General features: G+C 39.9%; 1 protein-coding gene across 5 annotated transcripts in view; it reads right to left on the bottom strand.

Annotated features, from left to right (window-relative positions):
* ksr (kinase suppressor of ras) overlaps window positions 1–18,650 on the bottom strand; it is a 341,876-nt gene that overhangs the window by 127,186 nt on the left and 196,040 nt on the right. For 4 of the 5 annotated variants that reach the window (XM_090373901.1, XM_090373904.1, XM_090373900.1 and 1 more), the window contains exon 11: window positions 4,589–4,705. In XM_090373901.1, the coding sequence (XP_090230027.1) occupies window positions 4,589–4,705 (117 nt within the window). The remainder of the gene's footprint in view (window positions 1–4,588; window positions 4,706–18,650) is intronic. The other variant, XM_090373903.1, reaches the window with a different exon arrangement.

Consider the following 18,650-nt stretch of genomic DNA (forward strand, 5'->3'; position numbering starts at 1 on the left):
AGCATGTACCGATATTGTTTTTAAATATATGCTAGGATGCAGCAGAAATGTTCGTCCAAGTTGAGGTTCAAAAGTGAAATGAAGGAGATATAGCCAACAAATAGGGTGTGATGTGGGGACCCTTTGTCCCTGCTTACTTTTAATCTTGTGTTGGATTTGTTACTTTTAAAAATGCCTTTCCATGTTGGATTTGGCATAGGTGGTTTTAAAGTAAATGTAATTGCCTTTGCTGATGGCCTCCTCTTAGCGGTATCAACAACATCGGGGCTGCAGTGCCTTCCTGATTAGACTTATAATTTCTTCAAAGATAGAGGATTGGTTATAAATTTGAGTAAAAGTCAGCCTCTGTCCTGGGTACCTTCAGGAAAGAAAGGTAAAAGTTGAGGGTCGCAATTTTATGGCTGGAGGATCGGTGTTACCTCCAGCATACTTGTCTTTGAACTGGAAGTATCTTGGCATTTATTTTGATGCCTATGGAAAAGTTCTTGATCTCTCCTTGGATAATCTATTGGGGGTGGCTTCATAAAGCACCTTTATAGACCCAGCAAAGCCTTAATGCCATATTGCTCCAGTTTGTACAACAGTCTTTCATGTGAACAGTATCAAAAGCCTTCCTGAAATCCAAGTATATGATGTCAATATTTATTTATTTATTTTTTTTTTTTGCATCTAGTTCCTTGGTCATAATGGTGATACTCACTGTTTTCTTCCACTTAACCATCTGTTTATCTATAGCAGTAATTTGCCCTTAATGCCACATTAATCCAGTTTGTACAACAGTCTTTTATGTGCAACAGTATCAAAAGCCTTCCTGAAATTCAAGTATATGATGTCAATATATATATTACATCTAGTTCCTTGGTCACTGCATCATAATAACCTATCAAATTGGTCAGACAAGATCATCCCATAACAAATACATGCTTTGATTGCACATTAACTGCATCCCTGTCCAGATGATCCTGCATTTTCTCTGGAACAGACATTAAGTTAACAGGTTTGTAATTACTCATATTGCCATTTGATCCCTTTTATGAATTGGGGATACATTTGTACATCTACAAATCCATAGGGATTTGTAGATGTACAAATGTATCCCGCCCCCTGATTCCAAGGATGCTCTCATAATTATGGCTAAGGGTTTGCTCACCTCTGTTGCTGCCTGCCTTAATATAACTGGATAGATTCCATCCACCCCCAGGTGACTTTTTTACGTTCAGCTTCAATAATTTCTCTTCCACTTTCCTTTCAGTTATCAAAGTTATTTAGCTCCCTGTTGAATTTTGATAAATGTCTGACATCCCCTCCCATTAAGAATTTCTCATGTGTGAATGTAGATGCAAAATATCTATTTAATTTGTCAGCAACCTGAGCAGGGTCATCAACAGATAGCCCACTGACATCAAGTAGTTCAAACCCTTTCCTTCTACTGTTCATCTAAGCATAGAAGTGTTTGCTGTTTTTTTTTTGTATCCTTTGCTAGAGACTTCTCATAATCGGCATTAGCTTGCCTAACCCCCTTTGTGACTTGATTACAGACTAATTTATATGCATCACATGCACTTTTCTTCTCTTTCACCTGTCCCAATAGTTCATCTGACATCCATTTAGGTCTAAGCCTTGAACAGTAATTTTTCATTGATATGAAAAGCCTAGTAGCTTCTTTGATTACTTCCCTTAATACTTCCCATTTAGAATTTGTTGTTGGTAACATCATCAGTTGATTCTATTGAACGAAATTTAAAAACTGTCTGAGATCACTGTAGCCACCCTTAGGAAAGCAAAAGACTTTCCCTTTACCCTTGATAGTAGTTATGTCTTTAATTAAATTCTACATTAGCACACTGAGTTCACTGCCACCCAGTGTGGGTCTTTTACCTGCAGATTTTTAATGAATAAAGAATCACTGCTGATAACTAGATCAAGAGTATTGCTTCTAGTTGCCTGTAGAAAACATTCATCTAAGAAATCCAAAAGTCTTGCTAGTGAGTGAGTGACCAACTCAGAAATTCCAGTCAACATCTGGAAAGTTAAACCCCCCCCCCCCATTTTGAGATATTCTGATTTGCTGCCCAGGAGGTGGAGGAGTTATGCTCTTAGTTACAAAGCATATTAAATCTAAGGCAGTACATTCAGTTTACATGGGTGACGAGTGCAATGTGGAGTCAGTTTGGTGTGATATAAGGACTGGGAAAACAAAATTGAAGAGTATGTTATAGGCCTAATGACTGTAATGAGTATTAAAGGGGGAAAAAAACCACCCCCTGTTTTATTGTCAAGTCCCATGCACCATTTTGATAAGTTATAGGGACCACAGTTTGGGAAACACTACTATGGTAATTATATTGATTCAAAACAGAGGAACACTTAGGACTAATCCTTCAGGTATACTTTAATCATGAATAAAGACTTTAGAGAGTACAGTTCTTGCACAGATTTGGAAAGTTCTATTTTGAGAAAGAAATTTTGTATAAGAAAATGTGGATTTTCACATAGTACAGAAGCACACACATCCTAGAAAATTCCATACTGAGGCTTTTAAATATTAAAGTACACTACTGGTACATGCAGCATCCTGGAAAGCAAGATATCTTGGACTCCAGGCCTGCTGTGGGTCATCATGGAACAAATAAATACCTGGGCTGTGTTAGGGTAACTAAGAGTAACCTTAACACTGCCCAGACAGGGTAACTAATAGTAAGAACATGTGCATGTATAATTGCATTGTACACTAAATGCTAGGAGCATTATAAATAAATCTGATGAATTTGAAGTACTAATTAAGTCATCAAATGCAGACATTGTAGGAATAGTGGAAATATGGTGTCATTCAGACATAAGTGATGCTGAAGTTGAATATGACCAACCTAACTTAACATTGCCTGTCCTCCATGTTAACTGGATGCAGTGTCTTAGATTTAATATGCTTCTTAACTAAAAGCATAACCCCTCCACCTTCCTGTCTGTTCTTCCTGCATACAATATACTCCCCATATTCTAATTCAGCATAACTTATGTCTGAGTGAACCAGTTTCCGTTATTCCTACAATTTTCATACTTTGGAGTCCTGTGCTCTGAGCAGGTAGGAATGGGTGAGCTGGGTGCATTCATTTAGCACCTGGCTGGAACAACTTCTTTGTATTTAGATTTTCTTATACTGAATGGCTAGTGTTCTCTTGTTGATTTAAATTGGTATAAATTGTTTGAGACATAACTTGCCACCATATTAGAGAAGTTCATTGTATTGCTGGTTTATAATTAGTACCGAGCTGAGAAGAGCTCCATGTAGGTTTTAGACTATTCTTGCTGTTCATCCTACAATTTCATTTTCCCCCTAATCCAAACATGTTCTAGTATCCAACATAAATGGATTTTCTTTAGCTTTTTTGGCAGTCAGATAAAGCATTACCTAAGAAAAGACTGCTTTATCTCACCTTTTTCTATCAGGGTAGAGATGGTAAATTTTTGTGCCCTGAAGATCTGTAGAGCACATAGGGAGTGTTGTATAGAGGATGCTTCTCTAGTAGAATTTAATTTGAAGTTAATCAACAGTTATTTTTACTAATACAGCTCTTCAATATTGACACTGCACTCCTGAGAGAATTTATAAGCTAAAGCCATGCCTAGAAATACTGTTGCTGCTCCAATTAGGTCTTTTGTTTTGAACTACCTCTGCATGTATTTTGATTAAAGCCCAATGCAGTCAGAGAAGAGTATAACTGTCTGCTCCCCCAGTTGGTTGTTGATAAGATACAGATGATATTTAGTTTCATCATACAGCTTATTCGCAGCTGTTTTACATTTTCCAGAAAATGTTAGCTTCTTAATCAAAAGGATTTCTAAAATTTCATATATGATTTGACTATGGTTATTTGTCCATTTAGTATAGTTTTGGGTCTGGTTGAAGTTGACCTAATCCAGCATACTGTATATAATATATGGATGATATTATATACAATATGCCCTGCAAACAGATTTTTTTAAAGTTGCTAAACTTATAACTATGGTACTAACTCCTAATATTTACAGTACACATTTTCAAACTTTTCAAATGATATATGATTTATCTTTGTAGAGGCAAAACTTGAGACCAAACATATGTTCAAGAATGGTTTTTGTGATACATACTAGATTTTTCTTTTTTTCAGTAACAGTCAGAATGCATTATTTAAAGCTCCTTTGCTAATATTACTGGTAGCTTGAAGTTTTTGTTCCAATCGATGTATTTCAACAAAGGATACCAATCATAAACCTGTCAGACTTGCTAAATTATAATACCATTCCTGTTTATACCACTTAATAGTTTCTTTTCTAAATAAAATTCAGAGTAATTATGACAACTGACATTATATGCACTCCAGTATCTTCTCTAGGTTTACAAAATAACGATGTTAATTAAAAAACAGGTTAACCAGATCTAAACTTCATGGGAAGCATCAAGTTTAGATCAGATTTATTAGAAATATGACAGCCATTACTTGACTATTTATAAAAATTAAAAAAAAAAAAAATTATAGAAAATCAAAGATTAACCTTAATTTTTTTTTTTTTTTTTTTTTTTAAACAAATTAAAAATGTGATACTTAACACTATTCTGGCGAGGCCAAGACCTTTCATTAGGATCAATATCAGAAACCTGGGAATCTTGGGAATCTACACGACCAGCAAGGGTCTTCTCAGAATCAGTCTGGTGAAATAGAATAAACTAGGAAATAAAGTGACAAGAGAAACAGTACAGTTAAGAACACAGATTGTAAAAAAGAGCGAAAAACATGTATTAACTGTAGAGAAAAACAGCACTCGAGATCAGAAACACTGTCATTCAAATCTATTAACAATAACAGGTTAAAAAAAAGAAGCAAACTTTCTTTTATCGGATGGATCTGTAATTGATTTAAAAAAAAAAAAAAAAACAGTAATCCAAAATAGGAAAGCCTGTTAAGCCTATAGTACTCTAGTACAGCAGCTGGGTTGATTGCTAAGAAGCAACAAAAAACATGTTAACAATGATTTTGAATATCTACAGATTTTCATTTTCAGGAAATACTACGAAGGAAATTTGTTGCAAGGACAGAAGCAGAGGGGATGAAAGGAGAGGAGAGGAGATAAAGTTTTGAGTTGAACTATGAAAGGATAGTGACTGGCTATCAATTCTGGCATGCTAAATACATTATACCTTTTTGTCCTGCTATTCAACTGTTACGAAAATCTTTTTTTTTTTTTTTTTTCACAGCTTTCCTTTTTAGGTTTTATTTGACTAAGGTTTTTTAAATGACTCAGGATCTCAGTGAACCATTTCTGAGTTAAGTGAGCAAACATTCTGCACTTATGTTAAAGCTTGAAATCAGGAAAACAATGTATAGACTTGGTTTCTACTTCTGGCAAACTTCATTTTAATTCAAGATTGCTTGTTTATTGGTGAAGTGACCAGATCACGGTGCACCAGTTCAAGAGGTGAGGATGCAAAACTGATTTGTAGAGAAACTGATTCATTCATTCTTAAGAGAATTTACAGAATGAGAAAGTGATGTTTCATTATGTTTGAAGAATTCCTTTCAAAGTCTGTTTAGATATATATTTTTTACAGAGACTGGTAGCAATTATCTTTAGAAAGGTAAAATCACTGTTATATATTCTCTATTTATCAGTTCTTTGATAGTGGGGATCTCATGTTTTACAGTAAGATGCAATTCAAAGTTCTATTTTGTAAATTGATCATTCAAGAAAGACATCAAACAGTGTGGATAGTGTTACAATTCCTACATCATGGAGGGTTCTCTACTCTGAGCTGATAGGAATGGGTAAGAAAGATGCATCCAATTCAGTCTAGCTAGAAATGTCTTTGTACCTAGATTCTCTTATGATTCTCCTAGATGGTTAGTGTTATACCACTGGTTTAATTTGATACTTGTTTGAACACTGCTCTTTGCAGAATGTATCAGGCAGTTTCGCTGGACTGCCAGTTTATAAGCAGTATAAATTGGCAGTCCACTGAGAAGGGCTTTTTTTGGGAATCAGTGCCTGGTCTACTATTTCATTCTCCTAATCTCAGTGTGTCTTGCTACTCAACATAAATGAATGTCTTTTCAATATCTTTGAAAGTCAGATAAAGTACTTCATACTAGGTTATATGGAAGGGTGTGTTGCTGCTGTTCTGGGGGTAACTAATTTTATTAGTAATATAGGTAATATTTGGTAAGATAGGTAATAATAAATAGGTTATTGCATATAACTCTGTTAGTGTAGATGCTATTAAGAGAGTTTAAATGCCAGTACTGATCAGAAAGGCTGCTGCTACTGAGATCAAACATTTTGAGCTACTTGTATAAATCAGGGCACATTGAAATTTTGAGCAGATAATTCTGTTTTATCTCATTTTTAAAGGAAAGATCGGACATTCTGAAATTTTTTCACAATGAGAAGAGATGTTGTTGAGCGATAAGTTATGTTCTGTTAAAAGTGCTTGGAGTCAAATGACTCTTGGATGATTAACATTCTTGCATTACTGGTAGTTATTCTACCAATTTTAGTTATTTTAGTGCTATCCAGGATTTTGATACAGGTTGTATTTTGTGAGCATAATTTAACGTCATTTGTCTGCAAACCCCAGGGGCTCACATCTGGTGAGTATGGGCTTGGCAAACCCAGGTTCCTCAGCTGGATATCATCATTCTTCTCTTTCTTGGTGATTCCTTTCTACTTTTCTCTCTCACTTTCTCAGGGTAACTTGGGAATTTTTTTTTTTTGGCTGGTGCAGCATAAGCCTCAGGCTTCCTTGCACCATAGGACTAATAATAATAATAATGTCGGAGTCAGTTGGTTTCACTATATATGCTATGCAGGAATACCTCGCATAGCACGGTTAATTCATGCCAAAAAAATACTGCGCTATGCAAAACCGTGCTGATCGAGGTGGTATTAGTATGTATTTTTAATGTAATGCGTTCCGACAATTTGATTATATGGGTCGGGTTGCAAAAATATATAGGTGTTTGTTTACTATAAATTGATGCACACGAAGTTCTTACATAAAAAGAAACTAAAATGAAAAATACTAGCAAGTTACAGAAGAAATGATTTTTATTGCAGTATGTACATATCAAAAGAATATATGTGAAGTATGTACTGTATTTTTATTTTAAAAAATAACTGATCAGCTTAGTTTGCACAGTTTTTTCTTCTTTTTATCTGCATACATCTCTTTATAACATCGAATGTCCTTTTGCAACGCCTGCCTTACTTTCATACCTTGTTCGATGTTTGGATCTAGAAGAACACTCAGTGGCATTACATTTCTTCTTTCCACTCATATTTGCATATATACGTTTTAACGTTTTAAAAAAAGTAAAAACGTTAAACGTTTTAAACAGTGTAACGTTTTTAAAAAGTAATCTTTAATAAAATACACAGCGAAAAATATTTGTACAGCTTACACACAATCAACGACCTCACCGCGTCAATGGAAGAAGGTCGTTAATATACAAGAGGAAAAGAGTGGGGGAAAGAACTGAACCTTGGGGGACACCGGCATTAGTAGAGAAGTTAGAAGACAGAGAGCCAACTACCATCACCCTCAGTGAGCGATCAGAAAGAAAACTGGATAACCAATTACTAAAAACAGTTGGCAAACCATAAGATGGAAGCTTGTTTAGAAGACCTTTATGCCAAACACGATCAAAAGCCTTTGAGATGTCAAGAGCAACTACTTGTGTTCCACCGAACCTTTCCATTGAATCAGTCCATAAATGGGTAACATAAGCCAGAATATCACCAGTGGATCGACATTGACGGAATCTATACTAGCGATCGTTGATCAGATAGAAGGTTTCTAGGTAGTTTAAGAGTTCGCGGTTAATTGATTTCTCCATTACTTTAGAAAGAGTAGAAGTAATTGCAATGGGACGATAATTGGATGGGAGGGATTTATCACCCTTTTTAGGAACTGGCTGGATATGAGCAAATTTCCAAGCAAAAGGAAAAACACCTTTGGAATAAGAAAGTGAATAAAGGCGGCAAAGAACAGGAGTAAGTTCAGGAGCACAGGTTTTGAGAACAAGTGGAGAAATACCATCAGGACCTGGAGCTTTCTTAGCATCAAGATTCATCAAAATCCTTCTGATATCCTTTTGATGGAAGACCACAGGAGGCATTGAATGGAGCGTGTTGGGAATGGTGAGAGGTCATTAATACATGAGCTGGAAGAAAAATGGGATGCTAGCAGGTCAGCTTTATCCTTGGCTGAAGTGACAACAGAACCATCTGGTTTGGACAGAGGTGGGAGCAGAGATGGGCAAAAGTTGCGGCCAATAGCTTTGGCAAGAGACCAGAATGCTCGGCTACCATTAGGGCAAGAAGCAAGTTTTCTACTCTTAGCCTGTTCAAACTAGTTTGGACTGATTAATAACTGCTTTACAATTGTTGCGAGCTTTGGTGTAAGCAGAAAATGAAACTGAAGAATTAGAAAAAAGCCAATTACGATATGCAACATTCTTCTCTTGAACAGCCTTAGCACATTTATTCGAAAACCAAGGTTTAGATAAAGGACAAGGTTTTAAAGTATAGTGTGGGATAAAGGATTCCATTCCTGCAAGAATAATTTCACTGACACGATCTGAGCAAACGTTTACATCAGGAGTTTTGAAACAGTAATCTGACCTAGGAAAAGAAGTCTCGCAGGTCATCCCATTTTGCATTCTTGTAATGCCAAACAACACGTGGTTGGGAATAGCCATGAGATAAAGGTTCCATTGGAGAAGTGACAATCACCAAGTTGTGATCTGAAGTGCCTAAAGGACCTCTCACTTCGACCGTGTACTTAGAAGGGTTGTTTGTGAGAAAAAGATCAAGCGTATTGGCTGTATGATTAGGATTGTCCAGTATTCTTGTAGGTAAATGAACAATCTGTACTAGGTCGTTAGTAATTGTAAAAGCCTCAGCATCTCGACCAACTGGGTCGGTGTGACTAGAAAACGGAAGCCATCTGGAGTTGTGAACATTAAAATCACCAAGGAAAATTACCTCACTGTTAGGAAAGTTGGACTGGAGAAAGTCAAATTACAAAGAGAGGAAGCCAGAGAGCTCCAAGTGATTAGTGGAGTTGGGAGAACGGTAGAGACAACAGATGAATTTGACACAATGAGGTAGAGATTTTAAGCCAGAGAAGTTCAAAGAGAGGAGATTCCAAATTGTCAAGTCTCTGACAGGGAATATCAGAACGGACATATGCACAAGTACCACCTTTGAGGCGAAAGGAATCCTACAGCGAATAATTTGGGCATCTGAGATGAGCAGTAGTTGAATCAACCGATAACTGAGATTCTGTCAGTAAAAGTACATGGGGTTTGGCAGACTGCAAGTGGAAATGGACATCGTTGAGATTAGATTTGAGACCACGTATATTTGTGAAATGAATTAGGAAGTGCTTGGGAGGTTTCGATCTTTTGACAGATAAGCCTGCTCTATTATTTTGACAATTCATGGTGTATTCAATAGTAAGAAAAAGTGGGTGGGACATGCTGTATGAAGTAATGAAATTTTTGGATATGGCGTACACGTGGTAAGAATATACCCAGATCCTTGACATAATGTGGCCTCGGCATACACACTACTCGGACTCGCTCCAGTCACTATCTGGCAGAGTAGAGGTAGCAAGATTATACACTAGCTGATCCGGATAGATCGGTCCGGTGTACTAACTAGCGGCCGGCCTGCGAACACCATTTTAGAGCTGTACCCTCGAAATGTAAGGAATATTGGATCTCGCCACGACGTTCATCATAACCTCAAAAGTCATCAATCATACTGCATGATGGAAGAGATAGGGAAGGGTTGACTGGAACTTAGCTCTAGAGATTAAACATGGGTTCCACCACTTCAAGCTTCCAATAAGCAAAGTGGTGGTATTTCAACGGTTGATGAGAGTCATCTACCACTTCTTTGTGCTCTTTCATGGAGAGTCATATAATGGAACTCCAGAATTGAGTCTGCATTGGATTAAATGCACCATACAGCCCAAGAAGGGTGCAGCAGTCTGATTTTCCCAAAAAGATTCAAGATAATCAGTTTTACATGTTCTAAAACATTCAACTTCTTATCAAGAAAGGTTCTTAAAATTTTCACAAAAAGTTTGACTGGAATTATTTGCCCATAAATATAAGCACTCACTCATTCGCTCTCTTGTATTCTCGCTATCAACACTGTTTTTGCAGTTGATAGAGGCCAGGTAGCAACTTCAACTGTCATACTTTACCCTTTCATGAAATTAAAACTCATGTCCTTAGTTTTAACAACTGAGATCTCACTTGTTATTGTGAACCTTAATATAACAACTGAGATCTCACTTGTTATTGTGAGCCTTGATATTCTATCTTAATATTAATATTCACCTTAATATTTTATGATCACTTCACTTTAAAAGGTTCTTATGCTGTCAACACTGTAAATCAGAATTACAAGTAATGATCAAGTCTAGAATGTCCTTAGCTTAAGTACTTTTCTTAACATATTGATATAAATGGCAATCATCTAGTAAATTTAAAAATTTGATCCCTATGGTGAGTTTCCTCCTAATTATTCCAAACAATTAGGGAGAGATTTAAATCTACTATAATAAGGCACTCACAATTATTCACTCATTCCATAAATCATGTGGAATGGGTGAGCAACTATGAGTTTATCACCACTCTCATTTTACCTTTGCTTCTACTTCATAACACACAACCTCTTCAATGCTGATATTTATTAGTTCCAAATCTGAGAATGCTGTTGTCATGGACATACTACTTTTAATAAATAACACAATCCTACCCCTTCTCTCTGTCCTTAAATTCATTAGACACCATAGCAAAATTCATCAGTAGTTAATTATGAGTGGTACCAAGTTTCTGTAAGGCCAATTATGAGAGTGAGAGAAGAGAGAGAGAACAAAAAAAAAAAAAAAAGAAAAAAAAAAAAGAAAAAAAAAAAAAGAAAAAAAAAAAGAAAAAAAAAAAGAAAAAAAAAAGAAAAAAAAAAGAAAAAAAAAAAAAAGAAAAAAAAAAGAAAAAAAAAAAAGAAAAAAAAAAAAAGAAAAAAAAAAAAAAAGAAAAAAAAAAAAAGTAAAATGAATAAGAATGGAATGAAAGGGGGGGGAAAGAAAATGTACAAATATGTTTACCATAATAAATATTTCTTTATCATGTATTGTACTGTTTTCATACACCTGCTCTCACCTGCCTAAGAGCTCAACAGTTTAAATGTCATATTATTCTATCAAATTATACTTATTTTAAATTACAAATTTGTACTGACTTGGGTATTAAAAAGATGCAATTTGAAATCATTACAATTATTAGGAGCACTAATGCAAACTGATTTTCAGTCCAATTAAGCGCATTTTGAAAAGTTCACAGCTGCAAAAAGACTGCTTTCATTATGAAGTATATTTGAACTTAAGCAAAAAAATTCAAAATAAATAATAAATATATTCATATTGTTTTTTACATAATAGGATATCATGCAAAGAAAGCTTTACACCATATTCCATTATTCTGATGGATATTTATTCTAGTTAAGTAATATTTTTTGATATACCTTTATGTCTTTAGTGAAAATTTTATCTCTCTGGATCAAGAATGTCTACTCATTTCTCCACAGACATTCAGCTTTCCTTGACCTTGTATCTCTCTCTCTCTCTCTCTCTCTCTCTCTCTCTCTCTCTCTCTCTCTCTCTCTCTCTCTCTCCCTCCCTCCCCCCACATCCCAGTGTTATTGATATATCAAATAGCTATTTTTCAGAAATGGAAGCTTGCAAATGCAATTCCCAAACAGACATTATTGTCTGTTTGGGAATTGCAGACATTATCTTCTGTAATGCTTGCAAATGCAAGCATTACAGAAGCTTGCAAATGCAATTCCCAAACAGACAATTCCCAAACAGACATTACTCCTAATCCTGATGGTTTTTCACTAATGTTCTGTTCTGTTAGATATGCAGCAAATGGCTGTTCCTGTCCTTGCTCATTTTTTTTTTTCAATTGCTGTTTATTGAAGGATTTCATTCACATTCAAACAAATTAATCTAATAATTCTAATAACTACAAACCAATTACCATTCTCAATGTGATGGCTGAATCTTTAGTATATATCTTAAGTGTACCTTCACAACTGCCTATCAGTTTTTTTGCAATGCATGGCTTTATCAACAGTTTTGACACCATGTAAATGAAGTATTTCTCAATCATTTTATCATCTCATGTATGCTATAAGCTATATGCTATATGCAGAGCTTTAGTTAATGTCCTCCACTAACGAAGAAACTAATATACACCTTTACTCGAGTTATAAATGTATCACTACATAAAGCTGGGGGAGTGGGGGAGGTGGATCATTACTGCATGACTATTTATATTATATATAATATATTTCACTAACGAAACAGGCCTACGCGCTCTGGATTCATTGAGGAATTTATTGTAGCTTAAACACAGAGCGTACAGATAAAGCAGAAATATATGAGCTTTCGGCTATATGGTAGCCTTCGTCAGAATTAAAATACATGAATGGCAGTTGGAATGAAGATGTGCACTGCCAGGTGCGTGAGACGCGAGGTTTAATTGTTTGTTGACGTCTGTGGCTGTGACGCATGATGACGTGGCCAGCGCTTGTCCAATGACAGAACTACTGACTCTGTGATCGGGTTGACTTGGTAACCACTGTTCCTGTTTAAGGATTTATCCGAAGATTTTATATTTAATGATTCCAACCAGGTACGCTTTAGGTAATGGTGGGATCTGTCTACCACCACGACATCGCGGTGTGGGTCGATGTCGTGGTGGGTTGTCCAGACATGTTCGGCGATAGCTGAGTGTTCTATATCCGCTAAACGGATCGCTCTTTTGTGCTCCGAGAGACGTTTCTCGAGTCGACGTCCAGTCTCTCCGAAGTAGCAGCTAGTGCAGTCACGGCAAGAGATGCGGTAGACTAAACCGCTCTGCAGAAGGGTGGGGACAGGTGTTTTCACGTTGGAAATGAAAGAACGCAGTTTCCTGCCTGGGAGCTGGATGCACTTTATTCCGTGCGTTCTCAGGATTCTGCCGATCTGTTGTGACAGGTTGGGGTAGTATGGGATGAATGCCCTTGTGGATGGCTCGTCACTGTTGGTGTTGTAGCTGGTCGTCACGATGTCACGTGTCTGTAGATCACACCTGTCGAGGACGTCAATGGGGTAGCCACACCTCGTAAGGTCTACTTTGACCCTAGTAACCTCTTTGCGTCTTTCATCAGTGGAGCTGGAGTGTGTCCAGGCGCGAGTAAGCAAGGTTCGGGCCGTGGAGAGGAGGTGGCCTCGCGCGTGTGCTGACCGGAAGTTGGTAAACTGGCCAGCACACATGGGCTTACGATAAACTGTAGTCCTCAGGTATGTGCCTTCACGTCGGACAAGTGTGTCTAAGTATGGTAAAGAGTTGTTCGACTCCAGCTCAATCGTGAATTTTATGAAGGGCGATAGTGAGTTGAGGTATGATAGAAGTCGCTGACCTGAGTCTCTAGGGATGACCACGAACACATCGTCAACATAGCGACACCAAAAGGCGATGTGATCAGGTGCGTGTGCAAACGCACGTCCCTCTAACTCCTCCATCACGATGTTTGCTGTGACTGAGCTGACCGGGGAACCCATGGCCGTGCCATGTATCTGCTGGTAGACTGAGTCATTAAATATGATCGCACCCCCTGTTAAGCACAGTCTGAGGGCGGTGGAAATGTCATCGGGTGTGAGACCAGTTCTTTCGTTGAGGGTTCTATCATTGTCCAAGAGTTGTTTTGCACAAGAAATGGCAAGTTCCACAGGGATGGAGGTAAAGAGCGATATGACGTCGAACGATGCCATAACTTGATTCTGCGAGATGGATACAGTGCGAATCCTCTTTATGAATTCAACACTGTTGGAAACGGTGTGGGCGGTCTTGCCAACCAGAGGAGAAAGAAGTCTCGAGACAAATTTAGACAGCTCGTAAGTCGGTGATCCACAGCAGGATACAATTGGTCTCAGTGGTGTGTCTTCTTTGTGCACTTTCGGTAGGCCGTAAAACCGTGGGATCTGACATCCGGAAGCACGGAGGTGATTACGGGTTGACTGTGTGATCTTCCCTTGTTTCAGCCAACTGTTGACGAGGATATTCACCTCTGATTCCCATCGTTCTAAAACTCTGTTGGGGTTGATGGTCAGGGGTTTGTATACAGTAGTATCCCGTAAAAGTAGTAGCGCTTTCGCCATGTAATCAGTGTGATCCATTACAACCGTACGGCGGCCTTTGTCTGCCGGTAGAATGACGATGGACGAATCCTGTTTCAATGCCTTGAGGGCAGAGAACTGTGTACGGTTGAGGTTAGAAGAGACGGGGCGAGCACGGTGTAGAACTGCTGCAGTCTTCAAGCGGATTGTGTTGGCTACATCTTCTGGGAGGCGTGATAAGCTAGCTTCCACACCTAAGGCGATGTCGGTGATCGGCGGGTGCTTAGGAAGAACGGCAAACGTCATGCCAAGAGTCAATAAGTTTACTTGGTCCGCAGATAACTGTTTGCTGCTTAGGTTCAATACGAAGTCCGTGGAATTAGTGAGAGGGGTATTACATTGGCTGCGCAATTGACGGGATTCATTAATCAAATTACAAAACTTACGTTTCTGTCGGGTACAATAAAGATCTGATTCTCTGATGGCCTGGTGACATAAAGTGTTGACCACATCGGTGTAAACGGGATCGGGAATCAGAGTCTTAAGGTCGGCTAGTAGGGTTGCCTTGCTCGCTGAAGCACGTTGTATGTCATGATGGAGGCAGCCGATCCATATACGTAGGGTTTTGAGGCCGAAGTTCCGACAGGCACGTCTCATGCGCTCATTAGAAAACGGTTGTTTGTAGCGAAACCCTTTCGGTATAATCTCGTTAGCTTTGCACCTATGCGCAAACCTCAGGTGTTGTCTACTACGGGCTATGAAGATAAAATCTTTCTGTAGTCTCACGACCATGTCGTATGCTGGTTGGCCAAGAATAGTACGAACATAACGAAACAGGCCTACGCGCTCTGGATTCATTGAGGAATTTATTGTAGCTTAAACACAGAGCGTACAGATAAAGCAGAAATATATGAGCTTTCGGCTATATGGTAGCCTTCGTCAGAATTAAAATACATGAATGGCAGTTGGAATGAAGATGTGCACTGCCAGGTGCGTGAGACGCGAGGTTTAATTGTTTGTTGACGTCTGTGGCTGTGACGCATGATGACGTGGCCAGCGCTTGTCCAATGACAGAACTACTGACTCTGTGATCGGGTTGACTTGGTAACCACTGTTCCTGTTTAAGGATTTATCCGAAGATTATGGATCACACTGATTACATGGCGAAAGCGCTACTACTTTTACGGGATACTACTGTATACAAACCCCTGACCATCAACCCCAACAGAGTTTTAGAACGATGGGAATCAGAGGTGAATATCCTCGTCAACAGTTGGCTGAAACAAGGGAAGATCACACAGTCAACCCGTAATCACCTCCGTGCTTCCGGATGTCAGATCCCACGGTTTTACGGCCTACCGAAAGTGCACAAAGAAGACACACCACTGAGACCAATTGTATCCTGCTGTGGATCACCGACTTACGAGCTGTCTAAATTGTCTCGAGACTTCTTTCTCCTCTGGTTGGCAAGACCGCCCACACCGTTTCCAACAGTGTTGAATTCATAAAGAGGATTCGCACTGTATCCATCTCGCAGAATCAAGTTATGGCATCGTTCGACGTCATATCGCTCTTTACCTCCATCCCTGTGGAACTTGCCATTTCTTGTGCAAAACAACTCTTGGACTATGATAGAACCCTCAACGAAAGAACTGGTCTCACACCCGATGACATTTCCACCGCCCTCAGACTGTGCTTAACAGGGGGTGCGATCATATTTAATGACCCAGTCTACCAGCAGATACATGGCACGGCCATGGGTTCCCCGGTCAGCTCAGTCACAGCAAACATCGTGATGGAGGAGTTAGAGGGACGTGCGTTTGCACACGCACCTGATCACATCGCCTTTTGGTGTCGCTATGTTGACGATGTGTTCGTGGTCATCCCTAGAGACTCAGGTCAGCGACTTCTATCATACCTCAACTCACTATCGCCCTTCATAAAATTCACGATTGAGCTGGAGTCGAACAACTCTTTACCATCTTAGACACACTTGTCCGACGTGAAGGCACATACCTGAGGACTACAGTTTATCGTAAGCCCATGTGTGCTGGCCAGTTTACCAACTTCCGGTCAGCACACGCGCGAGGCCACCTCCTCTCCACGGCCCGAACCTTGCTTACTCGCGCCTGGACACACTCCAGCTCCACTGATGAAAGACGCAAAGAGGTTACTAGGGTCAAAGTAGACCTTACGAGGTGTGGCTACCCCATTGACGTCCTCGACAGGTGTGATCTACAGACACGTGACATCGTGACGACCAGCTACAACACCAACAGTGACGAGCCATCCACAAGGGCATTCATCCCATACTACCCCAACCTGTCACAACAGATCGGCAGAATCCTGAGAACGCACGGAATAAAGTGCATCCAGCTCCCAGGCAGGAAACTGCGTTCTTTCATTTCCAACGTGAAAACACCTGTCCCCACCCTTCTGCAGAGCGGTTTAGTCTACCGCATCTCTTGCCGTGACTGCACTAGCTGCTACTTCGGAGAGACTGGACGTCGACTCGAGAAACGTCTCTCGGAGCACAAAAGAGCGATCCGTTTAGCGGATATAGAACACTCAGCTATCGCCGAACATGTCTGGACAACCCACCACGACATCGACCCACACCGCGATGTCGTGGTGGTAGACAGATCCCACCATTACCTAAAGCGTACCTGGTTGGAATCATTAAATATAAAATCTTCGGATAAATCCTTAAACAGGAACAGTGGTTACCAAGTCAACCCGATCACAGAGTCAGTAGTTCTGTCATTGGACAAGCGCTGGCCACGTCATCATGCGTCACAGCCACAGACGTCAACAAACAATTAAACCTCGCGTCTCACGCACCTGGCAGTGCACATCTTCATTCCAACTGCCATTCATGTATTTTAATTCTGACGAAGGCTACCATATAGCCGAAAGCTCATATATTTCTGCTTTATCTGTACGCTCTGTGTTTAAGCTACAATAAATTCCTCAATGAATCCAGAGCGCGTAGGCCTGTTTCGTTATGTTCGTACTATTCTTGGCCAACCAGCATACGACATGGTCGTGAGACTACAGAAAGATTTTATCTTCATAGCCCGTAGTAGACAACACCTGAGGTTTGCGCATAGGTGCAAAGCTAACGAGATTATACCGAAAGGGTTTCGCTACAAACAACCGTTTTCTAATGAGCGCATGAGACGTGCCTGTCGGAACTTCGGCCTCAAAACCCTACGTATATGGATCGGCTGCCTCCATCATGACATACAACGTGCTTCAGCGAGCAAGGCAACCCTACTAGCCGACCTTAAGACTCTGATTCCCGATCCCGTTTACACCGATGTGGTCAACACTTTATGTCACCAGGCCATCAGAGAATCAGATCTTTATTGTACCCGACAGAAACGTAAGTTTTGTAATTTGATTAATGAATCCCGTCAATTGCGCAGCCAATGTAATACCCCTCTCACTAATTCCACGGACTTCGTATTGAACCTAAGCAGCAAACAGTTATCTGCGGACCAAGTAAACTTATTGACTCTTGGCATGACGTTTGCCGTTCTTCCTAAGCACCCGCCGATCACCGACATCGCCTTAGGTGTGGAAGCTAGCTTATCACGCCTCCCAGAAGATGTAGCCAACACAATCCGCTTGAAGACTGCAGCAGTTCTACACCGTGCTCGCCCCGTCTCTTCTAACCTCAACCGTACACAGTTCTCTGCCCTCAAGGCATTGAAACAGGATTCGTCCATCGTCATTCTACCGGCAGACAAAGGCCGCCGTACGGTTGTAATGGATCACACTGATTACATGGCGAAAGCGCTACTACTTTTACGGGATACTACTGTATACAAACCCCTGACCATCAACCCCAACAGAGTTTTAGAACGATGGGAATCAGAGGTGAATATCCTCGTCAACAGTTGGCTGAAACAAGGGAAGATCACACAGTCAACCCGTAATCACCTCCGTGCTTCCGGATGTCAGATCCCACGGTTTTACGGCCTACCGAAAGTGCACAAAGAAGACACACCACTGAGACCAATTGTATCCTGCTGTGGATCACCGACTTACGAGCTGTCTAAATTTGTCTCGAGACTTCTTTCTCCTCTGGTTGGCAAGACCGCCCACACCGTTTCCAACAGTGTTGAATTCATAAAGAGGATTCGCACTGTATCCATCTCGCAGAATCAAGTTATGGCATCGTTCGACGTCATATCGCTCTTTACCTCCATCCCTGTGGAACTTGCCATTTCTTGTGCAAAACAACTCTTGGACAATGATAGAACCCTCAACGAAAGAACTGGTCTCACACCCGATGACATTTCCACCGCCCTCAGACTGTGCTTAACAGGGGGTGCGATCATATTTAATGACTCAGTCTACCAGCAGATACATGGCACGGCCATGGGTTCCCCGGTCAGCTCAGTCACAGCAAACATCGTGATGGAGGAGTTAG

Source organism: Mastigoproctus giganteus, chromosome 5 (genome assembly GCF_048544385.1).
Source record: "Mastigoproctus giganteus isolate SK-2022 chromosome 5, ASM4854438v1, whole genome shotgun sequence".
NCBI classification, from domain to species: domain Eukaryota; kingdom Metazoa; phylum Arthropoda; class Arachnida; order Uropygi; family Thelyphonidae; genus Mastigoproctus; species Mastigoproctus giganteus.